This window comes from Centruroides sculpturatus, unplaced genomic scaffold (genome assembly GCF_000671375.1).
Source record: "Centruroides sculpturatus isolate CEXI.00-Female unplaced genomic scaffold, Cexi_2.0 scaffold691, whole genome shotgun sequence".
NCBI classification, from domain to species: domain Eukaryota; kingdom Metazoa; phylum Arthropoda; class Arachnida; order Scorpiones; family Buthidae; genus Centruroides; species Centruroides sculpturatus.
Window position 1 is genome coordinate 130,963 of NW_019384936.1, and position 15,849 is coordinate 146,811.

General features: G+C 24.5%; 1 protein-coding gene across 1 annotated transcript in view; it reads right to left on the minus strand.

The window, feature by feature from the left end:
• LOC111632071 (Down syndrome cell adhesion molecule-like protein 1 homolog) overlaps positions 1-15,849 on the minus strand; it is a 144,093-nt gene that overhangs the window by 13,447 nt on the left and 114,797 nt on the right. The window contains exons 2-3 of the mRNA XM_023376423.1: positions 2,685-2,899; positions 2,460-2,595 (exon numbers count right to left, since the gene is read on the minus strand). Of these exons, the coding sequence (XP_023232191.1) occupies positions 2,460-2,595; positions 2,685-2,899 (351 nt within the window). The remainder of the gene's footprint in view (positions 1-2,459; positions 2,596-2,684; positions 2,900-15,849) is intronic.

A 15,849-nucleotide genomic window follows, 5' to 3' on the forward strand; every position in this document is an offset into this window, starting at 1 on the left:
GTTAGTTAACCATGTGTTCTAGGTAGAGTTGTGAGTATAAAAAGTAAATTGAATTTTGAGCGTGTATATATTTCATAAAATATATTAATTTGAATAAGACAGTAATTTAGTATTTGCAATAGTTACCTGAATTTTAAGCCACCCTGCATATTATTAAGCGTTATATTAAAACAGTATCTTATATTTTTAAAAAAATGCTTAAAATAATAGCCTATATTTTTTATAATATATAAAATAATTAATTTTAATAGACAAATAAAAAATTCTCTTTACATTTATTACTTTTAAAACAAGAAATTTAATAATATTTATATAAAATATTTTGGAATTTAATTATAATGCTTTACATTTAATTTAATTCTTTAATTTAATGTATAAGCATAAAGAACTTTTATTACTCTTTAATTATCTTATAAAAATCCATTTTCTTAAAGCGCAATAATTTTTAAAACTAAAAAATATAATTATTTTATAGTTTATCTATTCTTAATAATAATCACTAAATTTAGTTACATTTTTATTATTTTTTCCCTTCAAAAATTTATATGTAAAAAAAAATTGGAACATTTTTCTAAAAAAATTTAATAAAATTTATAAAATGAATGAAATTATAATAATATGTTTTTGAATTAATATTTCAAATCACAAAAAATTTAGTTATATCTATGAAAAATATTACATTCTTTAAAATAATTTAATGTATTAGCTTAAAAGTTAGTTAACTATTTTAAAGACTAAATTATGTCTTATTCAAAGATTTAATCATACTTTTTTATCATGTTTCTATCAATTTTGTAAAAGAAAAACACATATTCTAAATTTACAAGTGTATCCGTAACACAAATAAGACCCGGTTAATTAACATTAGGACCAACTTATATTTAGAAACAGTTTAAATTTTTAATAATAAATCTCTGCTAAATCAAAAAAGTAAACAAATAATTGCTTTCAAATTCTTGTCCAATTAAAATTTGCAGACTTCCGAATGAAAGTCCTGCAATTTGTAATCGAACGTTTCTTGTTTTAATAAAAGTAGAAAATGTTGTTATTGAAAATTTAACAGAATTATTGATATTCTAAGTTTAAATTTTTATGAAATATAAAATTTTGTAAAGTTTATCTTTCTCTCTAACTTCTTCCTGTTCATTTATTGCTTCAGGGTACGTACAATACTCGTTATGCACTGGACAACTCCACTATTATTATTGGAAGTTTTTAATCTTTAAAACCTCCGGATGAATTGCATGATGAAATTTCGAGATCGAATTTCAATTCCTTTAAGTTTTAAGGAATCCAATATCGGTTCATTATTGACTATCTTTCTATGCCACGTCCTACTATCGAGTATAGTGAAGCTGAGGATTCGAAGAAATCTCATAAAATTATTTTATTCATATAAAAGATTTATATTTAAATATTTTTTAATTTTAAGGAAAAAAATATATAAAATAAATTATTTAATACAAGAAAAAACGAGAAGGAATCGTGCGGATGCGAACGAATAAAGTATAAAATTGATCACTATTTCATCAAGTCCAGGAGCAAATATTCAATTTTTTCAGTTCTTTAATTAAATAATCACAATGTTATATGACGATTTGTATGTTACGTAGATTTCCTTATTTGGAAAATATATATAAAAAGCTTTTCGGTAGACGATTGTCATGTAATTTGCTGTACTAGTCTGAAAGTTAAGCTGAACATAATTAATAAATTGTAAAATAAGTGGAGTTTATTCAGGTGATTCATTTAAGTTCGGATTTATTACGTTATGTAGATAATTTAATCAGCTTTTAAATATATTTTTAAAAGTCATATAATTTTTTAAGTAAAAAACGTATATATTTAAGATGACTCTCATATAATAAATGAGATGTAAGATAAAGATAATTAAACAAGTACTTGAAACAATCAAATTTAATAAAATTTCGGTTAAAAATATGTTTAAAATCTATAAAATAATGATAATATCATTCTAATTTAATTTTAATTAACTAATAAATTCAGTAATAATTGTTTAAATTTAATTTAAAAGGGGTTAAAATATTATTAAAAAGTTCCATACACCTAGAAATGTAACAAAAAGTCTTTATTTTTAAACAAAAGGTAATATGAAATTAATGATAATTAAGATTGAAAATAAATTAAAGGAATGAATAAATGAATAAAATTTTCAATTAATCATAATTAAAGGAATGAATAAATGAATAACATTTTTAATTAATCATAATTAATAAAATATTTTTTTAATAATCATTTTAAGTAAATAAGATTAATAGAAANTTAATTTATGTAAAATATCTGTTGATAGAATCACAGAAAATCAAAATCCATTAATTAGCATACAGTAATAAGGTTATACTCCTTAATAAGCACGAATTCAGGCGTAAATTTAAATATTTATTTTTAACTCGGTTTTTTTATTTTGAGTGCTACAGATTTTAAATCCAGAAACCTACCAAATACCTTCATTTCTTTTTCAGCTTCCACTGTTTGAAAGGAAGGAGCTTCTGCGGATATTTCGCACTTGTACACACCTGCGGAGTTGAGGTCCACATTACGTAAATAAACAGACTGCTTACCAGATTTAGATAACTGAAAAAATATGACGAAAAACATGTTTAAAATTTATAAACTATGACATAAATTTTAATATTCTTAGACAGGGATATGAAATAACATACATCAACTTTGATTCCTGGTAATGGAAGAAATTGTCCGGGAGGCCAATCGTTTGGTACATAACGATAAAATTCCACGGCATTTTTGTACCACTTGACAGAATATAGGCGGTCTCCTTCTAACTCGTAGCTACATGTCAATTCTACAGATTCACCCAAGGTTGTAGGAGATGGAATATCCAACATTACTAACCTCAAGGCTGTGGCTACGGTCAGGGCTATATCAAAGTAAAATCACAGAAAATTATGTCTTAATTATATTTTTATATATTAAAACGATAAGATTAAAATGTGATATTTATGATTATTCGATAGTCATTTTAAAAAAAAATCTTATATCTGTAGTTAATAATAAAACAAAATTGAAGATGGTATCTTCGCAGCTGCTCCCATTTCAACTTCATAAATTCTATGGAGGTATTGCTTTACATTCAATTGTGAAGTCTGCTTACTATGATTGCCAGAAGGTTATTTTCTTATATCTTTCCGACTGTTTTTTATATGTGAATTATTCTATTTCTCACAAAGTTGGATGAATTTAAAATTCTCGACTGATTTCGGAAGCATATAAACATGCTTTATTGAAATAGAAATTGTATTTCCTGTAGAATAAATAATTTATTTTAAGTTTTAAATTTTTTTTCCCGATCATTTACTATTTTTGATTATAACTTATTTAAAAGTGTGTTAATAACAGAATATAATCAAACTTTGATTTAGCGCTAACATTTGTTTGCTTCTAATACTGGCACTGAATAGAATGTGACGCTAAACTGAAATATCTCAAAAGGTAACAATTACGTAAATAATGAAGTTATGCGAGGTGAATCTATGCACAAGTTTCAATATGAGAGTTTGAAAGTTTTGTAATTTTGTAAAAACAATAATAAAATATTGTAAATTTATTAATTCATAAATACTGAAAAGTTTAATATTTATAGGAAGAATTTGTCTACAAAGACGCTATAAAAGGGTGGTGCTGTTTAGGAAGGCGTTATTTCAAGATTTGACTATAATTAAGATAAAATAAATAATGTAGTAGCTTGCGTTTAATATATAAATTTAAAACTAATTTGCTTCGAGCTTATGTTATTACATTTTTTTAAATAATAATTTACATTACTTGAATGGTATAAAAAATTCAGTTATTGATCTGGTATTGATTTGGAATTTAAAAGCCAAAGTATGTTGCAGAGTAGCCAAAAATCAGTTAACTGCGTTATGAAGAATTAAAGGATGGAAGGTTTTTGCCAGGCATTTGAGAAAAGTGTGTTTAAACATTGTAATTCGTATATTGAACAAGGAGTATCTTATCTCGAACAATTTTATTTTATAAGCTTTGCAATAATAAAGTGTTTAAAAAAGACAGCAATCTATTTTTTGTAATAGTTAACTGACTTTTGGACTACCCTGTAAATTCATTAGTGTATTTTTCATAATTAATTAAAAAATAATAATAATTAATAAATAATTAAAAATTCAATAAACGTATTTATTTTAATTATAAATTCTGAACTTTTAACTTAAAATATAATATATAACATAGTGAAAAATGTGAAAAATAACTAAAGTTTTCCATGATTCTCCATTGGAAGAACATTACGACTTTGATTAAACTACAAAAGCTAAAGTTCTTAATATAAATATAACTTAAAAAATTAAAATAGAAATTAAATATAAAATATATTTTATTTTTATCAATTTTCTTTAATATTAACATTTAAAAAAATAAATTAAAAACAAATTATTTANCCATATCACTATGATGACAGTCCAAACTGACGAACTCACATTCAAAACTAAATAAACAATCTTACCTAGTAGAAAAAAAATTTTAATAACAATAAAAGTAATTGAAATTAAAGATTAAAATAACATTTTTATTTAGTATTTATTTGAATAATAAATAAAATTTACTATTTATAAGAGATTTTTACAAGATAAAGTCTGATAAGTAATTTCCATCATTCATTTACAAATAAAGTTATTGATTTTTGTTTCAAAAAAATACAACTAAAAGTACTATTATGTAATGAACAGGCAATGAATGTCATTCGAATTTATGTAAATTAGTTTTCTGTTAAACTGTATATTTTAAGATCTTTTGTAAATATATGTATACTCATGTAAGCTGCAAATATAGGCTATATATCAATCAAAATTTCTTAAATAAAATATACTATTTACAAATTTAAAAAAATAATTATATTATTTTAATAAATTTAATCTTTATAAGCCATAATAACATAATTTTAGCTATTTAAATTCATTCCACACGATATGTAATAGCTTAGAACATATTATACTCATAAATAGGAAACAAATCTAACCATTCAAAGCTTTTAATCTGTCAATTTATCCAAAGTATAAATTTAAATATTGAAAATATATTTATAAAAAACATACATTTTTCACATTAAATATTAAGAACTTTCCCTTTTTTAAATTCAGAATATATAAAGAGAACAGAAAGATTTTTTGACGTTTGGATGGCAAATCATAAGTAATGACCTTAAAAACTGAACTAAGAATTTTTTTTCTTTTTAGAAGAAGAAATTAAAGATATGATAAAGTCATAGAAAAACTAGATTTTTAAATAAAAATTTTATCAATATTCGATTTTTCTTCCATTCTTTAGAATTAGTTGATATGTTATAATTATCTGCATTTTAGAGCATCTTTTCTAGAGGGATGACAAAATTGAATAATTATCACTTTGCCATTCGACAAAGATTAATTTTTTTTTCTTCTTTTATAAGCTTTTATCTGCATTTTTCTCGTTCGATTTTAATTTTTAGTAGAGAAAGTTTTTATTTTTTTTATCAATTAAATTTTATATTTTGTAAAATTATAAAAGGAATAATTATAAAATTGCTTTTCCTATAATTTCCAGGGTTTTTTCAATTTTTCAAGTATAAATAAAATGTATGGAAAATGGATTATTTTGTAATTTCTCGATTAGAGATATATAACTTTAAAAAAATAACTTATCATGTAATTTCTTGGTTAAAAATATCAAATAAATTACAGAATAATTTACTTTTTATCAAAGATATTAATATTGATATATATAATGCATGCTTGGTATAGCTACCACTCGATACAGTAAACAGTTTTGTTATCCTTGCTACTCGTTATGTATATAAGAAACTCGATGTAGTGAATAATGTTAATCATTTGAGAGTTCATTATATCGAGAGTTTGCTGTATTTATAATAATTCTTGATAGAAATATATTGATTTGTTTACCTTGATTAAAAATATACAATCTCAACGAAAAATACATTATTTTGTAATTTTTTGATTAAAAGAAATCTTATTCTAGGACTTTTTGATTGAGCTATATTATTTATTGATAGGAAACACATGAAATAACTCATTTAAAATGTGAAATACAATAATTACTTTCACAAACAAAAATTAAACAGTAAAAATTTTAAAAAATTAACTTTTAATTCCTCAAGCTTTGTTTGTGATTTTATCATCTTTGCAACGCTGCAAAGTTGATAAAATCATAAACAAAGCTAGGGAAGTTGAAAATTAATTTTGACCTATTTAAAATATCGTTACTTCTAAAACGTAATTGTCAACGCGGTAAGGACATAAATGTTATAAATAGAAGTCACGTTAATGATATCTAAACATAGTAACTATGGTAACTGCATTTTGTTCAATCCATAATTAGACATATTAAAGCATGAAAATACGTGAGTCACGAACTCTAATCGCTGTTGTAAGTAATGAGCACTTTACCAATATGGCAATAGTGAAGAATTAGTCTATTTCTTACGAATATATTAATTTATAAATGGATTTTAACTGTGTTATAAATAATTTAAAGTATATTTTATAGAATATTTTATTCACTTAAGCAACATATTAAAATTTAATTTAATTACAAGACAGTTTAAAGTGGTTTGTAATGGTATGAAACTATCGCTTTACTTACTTAAAAATTATATTAAAATGAATATTTGTATTTATATATATAAGATTTTTGTAAAGTTTTGAGATTTTATGGCTTTCTTTATTTATTTTTTGCTTACAAAAACAAGGTCGGAATAAAGCAAAAATGTGCAGAGTTTGCGGAATTCCAACAAAGGATGGAGTTCCCAAAAGAAGACGTTCATGCTAATGGAGATATAATGGCTCAACACAGACTGGTTAAGTGAATTGAGATTACGGCACATCAGGTAGCAGGTGGCATTCTCGTGAGCTTACCAACCACCTTCCAGTAACGGTTTGTTGGATCAAGACCTCAGATCGAACATGGTGGAAAGGAAAATATAGAAGAAACATTTATACTTCCTGTGGAAAATACTAGTTTTGTAAAAACTTTTTATCTGCAGCAAAATAGGTGCTTATGGATTAGAAGTTGTTTTGAGAATATAGGCAATCATCTACCTTTTTTCTTTTTTTTTTTTATAAAGGAAAAGTATGTCCATATAAGTTCAAAATATCTTTTAAAAATGATATTTTTGAATATTCGAAAAATATATTTTCTTCAAATTATTCTTTAACTCTTAAAATATATAACTCGATAAAATAAGTATACATATTTATATAGATAAACTTGGAAATTATATTTTTCGTGAATACAGATAAATTTATTTGATTTATGGTATTAAATTTGAAAAAAAATGTATTTATAAAATATCTAAACAAGAATTTTTTAAATATTATTTTAAAAAAATAATACAAGATAAGCCAATAGTTGATTAACCGTATCTTGTTGATGTTTATTTCAAATATATTGTGGATATGAATCGTAAAATGAGTGTAGTAGAACTTTTTTTCTTTCATAGAATTGATAAAAACAGTAAAAACTATAAGTATTTGAATAAGATATCAATAGCAATTTAGTCTTTACAATAGTTAACTGACTTTTAGGTCACCTTTATATGATGAAAAATTTCTAACGTTTTTAATATAACTAAATTTCTTAAATTATAAAAAATATATTAATTTAGAAAGCATACTTCTAACATTCAAAATAAGTAATTTTTAAAAAAATAATAATTATTTTAAAATATAGGTTTAGCCAAAAGTTAGTTAACCATGTGTTCTAGGTAGAGTTGTGAGTATAAAAAGTAAATTGAATTTTGAGCGTGTATATATTTCATAAAATATATTAATTTGAATAAGACAGTAATTTAGTATTTGCAATAGTTACCTGAATTTTAAGCCACCCTGCATATTATTAAGCGTTATATTAAAACAGTATCTTATATTTTTAAAAAAATGCTTAAAATAATAGCCTATATTTTTTATAATATATAAAATAATTAATTTTAATAGACAAATAAAAAATTCTCTTTACATTTATTACTTTTAAAACAAGAAATTTAATAATATTTATATAAAATATTTTGGAATTTAATTATAATGCTTTACATTTAATTTAATTCTTTAATTTAATGTATAAGCATAAAGAACTTTTATTACTCTTTAATTATCTTATAAAAATCCATTTTCTTAAAGCGCAATAATTTTTAAAACTAAAAAATATAATTATTTTATAGTTTATCTATTCTTAATAATAATCACTAAATTTAGTTACATTTTTATTATTTTTTCCCTTCAAAAATTTATATGTAAAAAAAAATTGGAACATTTTTCTAAAAAAATTTAATAAAATTTATAAAATGAATGAAATTATAATAATATGTTTTTGAATTAATATTTCAAATCACAAAAAATTTAGTTATATCTATGAAAAATATTACATTCTTTAAAATAATTTAATGTATTAGCTTAAAAGTTAGTTAACTATTTTAAAGACTAAATTATGTCTTATTCAAAGATTTAATCATACTTTTTTATCATGTTTCTATCAATTTTGTAAAAGAAAAACACATATTCTAAATTTACAAGTGTATCCGTAACACAAATAAGACCCGGTTAATTAACATTAGGACCAACTTATATTTAGAAACAGTTTAAATTTTTAATAATAAATCTCTGCTAAATCAAAAAAGTAAACAAATAATTGCTTTCAAATTCTTGTCCAATTAAAATTTGCAGACTTCCGAATGAAAGTCCTGCAATTTGTAATCGAACGTTTCTTGTTTTAATAAAAGTAGAAAATGTTGTTATTGAAAATTTAACAGAATTATTGATATTCTAAGTTTAAATTTTTATGAAATATAAAATTTTGTAAAGTTTATCTTTCTCTCTAACTTCTTCCTGTTCATTTATTGCTTCAGGGTACGTACAATACTCGTTATGCACTGGACAACTCCACTATTATTATTGGAAGTTTTTAATCTTTAAAACCTCCGGATGAATTGCATGATGAAATTTCGAGATCGAATTTCAATTCCTTTAAGTTTTAAGGAATCCAATATCGGTTCATTATTGACTATCTTTCTATGCCACGTCCTACTATCGAGTATAGTGAAGCTGAGGATTCGAAGAAATCTCATAAAATTATTTTATTCATATAAAAGATTTATATTTAAATATTTTTTAATTTTAAGGAAAAAAATATATAAAATAAATTATTTAATACAAGAAAAAACGAGAAGGAATCGTGCGGATGCGAACGAATAAAGTATAAAATTGATCACTATTTCATCAAGTCCAGGAGCAAATATTCAATTTTTTCAGTTCTTTAATTAAATAATCACAATGTTATATGACGATTTGTATGTTACGTAGATTTCCTTATTTGGAAAATATATATAAAAAGCTTTTCGGTAGACGATTGTCATGTAATTTGCTGTACTAGTCTGAAAGTTAAGCTGAACATAATTAATAAATTGTAAAATAAGTGGAGTTTATTCAGGTGATTCATTTAAGTTCGGATTTATTACGTTATGTAGATAATTTAATCAGCTTTTAAATATATTTTTAAAAGTCATATAATTTTTTAAGTAAAAAACGTATATATTTAAGATGACTCTCATATAATAAATGAGATGTAAGATAAAGATAATTAAACAAGTACTTGAAACAATCAAATTTAATAAAATTTCGGTTAAAAATATGTTTAAAATCTATAAAATAATGATAATATCATTCTAATTTAATTTTAATTAACTAATAAATTCAGTAATAATTGTTTAAATTTAATTTAAAAGGGGTTAAAATATTATTAAAAAGTTCCATACACCTAGAAATGTAACAAAAAGTCTTTATTTTTAAACAAAAGGTAATATGAAATTAATGATAATTAAGATTGAAAATAAATTAAAGGAATGAATAAATGAATAAAATTTTCAATTAATCATAATTAAAGGAATGAATAAATGAATAACATTTTTAATTAATCATAATTAATAAAATATTTTTTTAATAATCATTTTAAGTAAATAAGATTAATAGAAACGAACGATATTTGTAATAAATTGTATTGAATAATGATGGAAAAATAAAGTAAAAAGAAAAAAATGCTTCAGTTATTTACAAGTAATCAAAATTCTCATATTATAAAAAGAATATTTTTAGAAATCGAACAAAATTAGATTACTGAATTTCGTTTGACTTTTTTTCCTTTTTTTTTCCTTCTTCGATAAGAGAAGAGTTTAGGATTTTTTTATAAAAATTCTACTAAAAATTTATTATAAAAAATAATTTGAAGTGAAACTAAACTTTTTAAATTAAACATATATCAAAATTTAAAATGCAAAGAGAGATTTTTTAAAAAATTCTTTCAACAGTTTTTATAATATTGATGTAAAATTTTTTTAGAAAGTTCTTATTCAGTTTATCATCTTATAAAATAATAAATATTTTTAGATTTAATTTTATTTTTTAAAATTGTTCATAAATTTTTAATGATGTGAAGCTTCAAAGCGATTATTATTTTTTAAATTATTTTTTATATATTAACGATGAATGGTGTTAAAGGATTTTGTGGCTATAAAGAGCTTTCAGATACCAAAAAGCAATATAAACAAAGATAATTTTTTTATTAAATATTGTAAATATAATTAATAATTTATTTTAAAAATTTAATATAAACTTTTTGATGTTAGGAATAAATTTATATGAATTTAATATGGAGTTCTATATAAAGACATTAATTAACACTCTTTGAACTTTACAATCATTCAATATGGAATCTGTATAAAAATATTCGCTATAAAACATAATAGGCTATATTATTATTTACTTTGAATTTAAGACACAATTCCACTTTTAAAAAAAAACGGAATTTTCAGAAAAAGATGGATGACATATTTTGAAAACCCATATAATAACACGATATCTTTTATAAAGAGGTCAAAGGTTTGTTCTCAATTTCACATCTTTCAAATTTGATAAAAAACTTTATTTCCGATACTCAAAAAAATTTGATAATATAAAGATCATCATATCTTTCTTATCTATAACAGGAAAATATACAGTATAAACTCTATACGATACAACTCTTTCAACGCGATCATATATCAATAGAATCCATCTTTTAACCCCCATCTTCCTGTTCTGCATTGTAATTAGCAGTAAATATAACTTTTTAATTAATTAAGCAGTAAATATAGTTTAAAATAATTTATTAGGGTAAAAATGTCGGTGATATACTTAAAATAAACAGGAATTATTACAAAATTCTCCTTATATATACCTTAGAAAAGTGACAATGAAGCACCCTTAGCTACTTTAAATCACAAAATTTATGAAAAAATGTATATTAAGTCATGTAGTAATTTTTATTAATATCTATTTTTTTGAAATAATTTTTTTTAATATAATAATATTTATTAATCAAACGACAGCAATTTTTAGAGAANACGAACTCTTCTTATCTTTTAAATTTAATATTTTTTCTCATTTTAAGACCAATATACTAAATTATTTGAAAAGTTTATGAACAACAGATTTTTAGTTTATTTTGGCGATCTACGTCGTTAATTTTATCTTTGAAAGAAAGAGGAAATTGTCTTTTTACGATAGCCTCCCTTGGTGCTATAAAATTGGTTAAAATTTCATTTGGGGTGTGTTAAAAACTTTGAAATATAATGCAATGAAGAAAAGTTGATTATGATTAAAGGTCGTGTGAAGTTCGGAAATTTCTTAATTAGGAAACGAAATCCTTAATATTTCGTTGTCTAATTAAGTAAACCTGATTTCAGTAATATTATTCTTCAGGAGTGTTGAAGTTCATTCTTGAAACAGAGCACAAAAGTGCATGCTTCAATACTAGGAAATGCTAGTTTTCACTTTCACAGAGCAAAATTCGAAATTAAAATAATTTTAATTACCGGTTATTTAGCCTTCTGCATCCATATTCTTACGCTCTAGCTTGAAATTACAGAGTAAATAACGAATCTATCAATATTATACCTCCACGTCTAAAGATTTCCATTCAGCGATTTGTATTTCATTATATTTTCTACGACGCTTGAATTATTTTATCATTCTTATTTGTAACGAACATCAGAAAACGAATAAAAAAATTTAGAAAAGATTATAATTATTAGTTTGAACGGAGACTTGCAAAAGCCACCATTATTATTTTTTTCTGGGTAAAGAGTTGCTCGTTTCTTTTCTACTGTATAAAATAGATTAGGGAATAATGTTTAATAAATATAATTCAAAAGGTGAATGAAGAGTTCTAGAATATCTAATTCCACCTCAAAATTCATCAGGTGAAATATATAATACATTACGTATCAAAGGTATTCAGAAATCTGTATAACAGAAATCTATGTTAAATCTAATATATTAATAGCTAGAATGTTCATATTCTGCCTAAATCACAGACTCCATTAATTTTAGAACTCTTACCGCTGGATGTTGACATGTTTTAGCCGGAATTCTTTATAATTTCTCTGAGACGAGCACTAATGCAGTCATCCACTGAAGCTGTGCAAATTTGTCCGACTCCTAGTTAGACACAGTGGCGCGTTAGCCTATGGTCGAAAAGGGCAATTTCCTGGGAGCTACTGCCTATTGATACAAATTCTGTTGAATTCTGCTTGACCAACAGGAGGCACCAAACTAATCTTTTATAAACCCATTACTGTGGTAAGAGTATAGAAATTTAAATTTGGCGCCATGTCAGGGGACCCTAGATTGCAGGCTCAGCTCAAAACTTAATTTCCAGAGATGGTGTTAAAAAACGAACAAGAAAACCGAGAATTTCTCGCAAAAGCTTTTTCCGAAGAAAAATGTGTGAAATCAACATTGCACAGTACATAATGCCCCCTAATTCAAATTTGCCTGGGTCCCATGAAGCTATTACGTGCCACTGGTTGGATACCCTATTCAATGTAATGCAAATCGGGATTTTATGAAGACCAGTAAAGTTCTTTCATATTCATCTCATTAAATCACTTATACAAATACTGTATTGTTTGGTGGATATGAGCATTAGCATGAAACAGAAAATGCTTTCTCCAAACTGTTCCACAAAATATAAAAGAGCATTATCCAGCATGTCAGTGTAAACCATATCACTATGATGACAGTCCAAACTGACGAACTCACATTCAAAATATTCGACATCTCTCGAAATACATTATATTATCAAAAGTATTTGGTCGTCTTATCTTCTTAAGAGATGTACCTATAAACAGCTTAGTCTAGACCACATTGTTCCAATGAAGATCTTTACTGCTATGGTTTACACTGACATGCTGGATAAAGCTGTTTTCTATTTTGTGGCAACAGTTTGGGGAAAGCATTTTCTGCTGGATGCTAATTCTCCTACCCATCAAACAATACAGTATTTGTATAAGGGATTTAATGATGACAGTTCAAACTGACAGAATCACATTCAAAATATTCGACATCGTAAGTTAATAAAGAAACTCCCCCAAACTATATGCTAAACAAACTTTTTACTAAAATTATATTTAATTTTAATTATTAAGCTTAATATATTACTGTAAGAACAATTAGCATCTTTATATTAGTTTAACAAGTAAGATGAAGAAAGGGGGGATTTTTCAGTATATCATTAAGATAAACATTGGTATCTCGTACTTCGAATTTAATTCTTTCCAGGAAGATTTTCAAACTCCGAATCGTTGGAAGTCCGGAGTAAAATTTCCCATAAATTTTCCCAGTTGTGAAATAATGGAAAGCGAATTAATTTCCAGACCCTAAGCAACACTCATTTCAATAAATTTAAAACAACACACACACATAATGTAAGGTTAAAAAATAACAATTAAATACCCTATAATAACCAAAACACGAACACCACAAATAGAATACGTAAATACTGTATAATAAAATGAAAATTGTATTGAATGATCGCACACCATAGATTTCGGCATCTTAAACATGGCCACCAGATTCGCCACACGCGTACCGCTTTCGTGCTTCGCGATAAGTTCCTTTTACATCTGAATCGTAGATATTACAGCCTTCCTCTTACTTGTCAGACTTCGTCGATTCTACACACTTCTCATATGCCATGATTAATAAGTTAAGGTAATATTGGGTTGAACTGAAAGTTTTTTTTAACAGCTTTTGTTAGTTAACGTAGACGTGTGATTTAATTATAACAGTTGTGAAACATATTGTTAAATTCAGATTGTATTGTTCGTTCAAAAGCTTATTTTATGCTTGGAATGCATTTTGCACTGCAACCGCAGTTTGAAGTTTGAAATATCGAACGAACTCCGAAGCAAACTTTTGTTGAATTTGTCGTTCGAACTCTAAATCGTTCGAAGTACGGGGTACTGTACTGAAAAATCAATTTTATGCCTAAAACTTTAAGAAATTTGATGAAATATGCTACTTAAAAGGCTTTAAAATATAAAACATAATATAAATTATTACAATATTTAAGAATAATTTATTACAACAGTTGTTCCGAAACTGTGATTCGCAGACCCCTAGGAGTCCACAGGTCCATTTTCTAAACACGTTTTATTTTATTACTTAGCAAAATGCTTAAAAATATTATTTAAAGCTACATTGAGCTTAAATTAAATGTAATAATTTTGTATATTATATATTAAAATGTATTTTAATGATTTTATGAATAGTCAAAAAGTTGGTTGTTTTTATTAAATTTTATACAGTAATTCATTAATTTTTTGTTTTAACAAAACCTTACAACTACAATAGAAAGCCGTAAAAAATAAATATAAATGTTTCAGATGCTTTTCATAATTGTAATTTATTAATTATTGACAAAGCTTAAAAGTTGAAAATTGAAGTTCGCCAAAATATGTTTTATAAAAAAAAAATCCGCGACCTTCAAAGTTTCGTTACATTACAGTGTAAGTAAAAATTTAAAGCTTGAAATCCAGTAATCAAGTAATGTAATAGTTTTTGGGCTGCAATTTGAAACTGTAGACCTATAAATTTCCTCTGTCGTTAGTCCTTCTGTCCCTCTGTATTATTCCTTAATCTTGAGAACGATGTTAGATAGATGAAAGCAGAGACCATATATGGAACGATTAGGGGCAAGAAATCCGATTAATTGTATACGAACGTCTGATCCAAATCGAAAGTTAGATTATTTCAATTAAAAAATTTTTCCTTGAAAAGTGTTAGATGACCGGCACTGCACTATTGCTAACGGAAAAGTATGATGTACAGGGGCAAGACAATAATTTGACTTGAAGAGCATATATTTTAAATTAAATAAATTTAAAAAATATAAAAAATTGCAGCCTGACATTGTGACGATGCCGCAATAAATAATTACTTATTAAATAATTTTGTTAAATTAGAGATAATATTAAGTATTTTCCGTTAATTACAAAATTTCCATAACCTGCTAAACCTATGTTGTCAGGTTTTCAGTAATCTTATATATTATAGCGTAACTTCAATTTTGTGCATTATGGTCAAACTTACAATGAATTTAGTGAGAATATTCAGTAATATTCAGTGTTTAAAGTAGCAAAAATCAGAAGAATTTGGACTAAATTTGAGTTCGGAATCCTGCGATAAGAGAGGAATTTTTGTTCAGTTAACATAGAAAGTTCTTTCAAAGGAAATGTATAAAGATATAATAGAATTCAATTTTGTTTTTGCGAGAATGACACATTAATCTTTTCTGAAGAAATTGTTTGGTAATGGCTCTGTATAAGTAAATATGGCATTTTAAAAACATTTGTTGTTGGTATATATAATATATATGAATATACTTGTATGAAATACGCGAAAAGAATACTTTACTGTGTCATTTATCTGTACGATAAATGACATTTTCAATCTGAAATCTACGATTAGAAAATGAAATATCAATATATATATA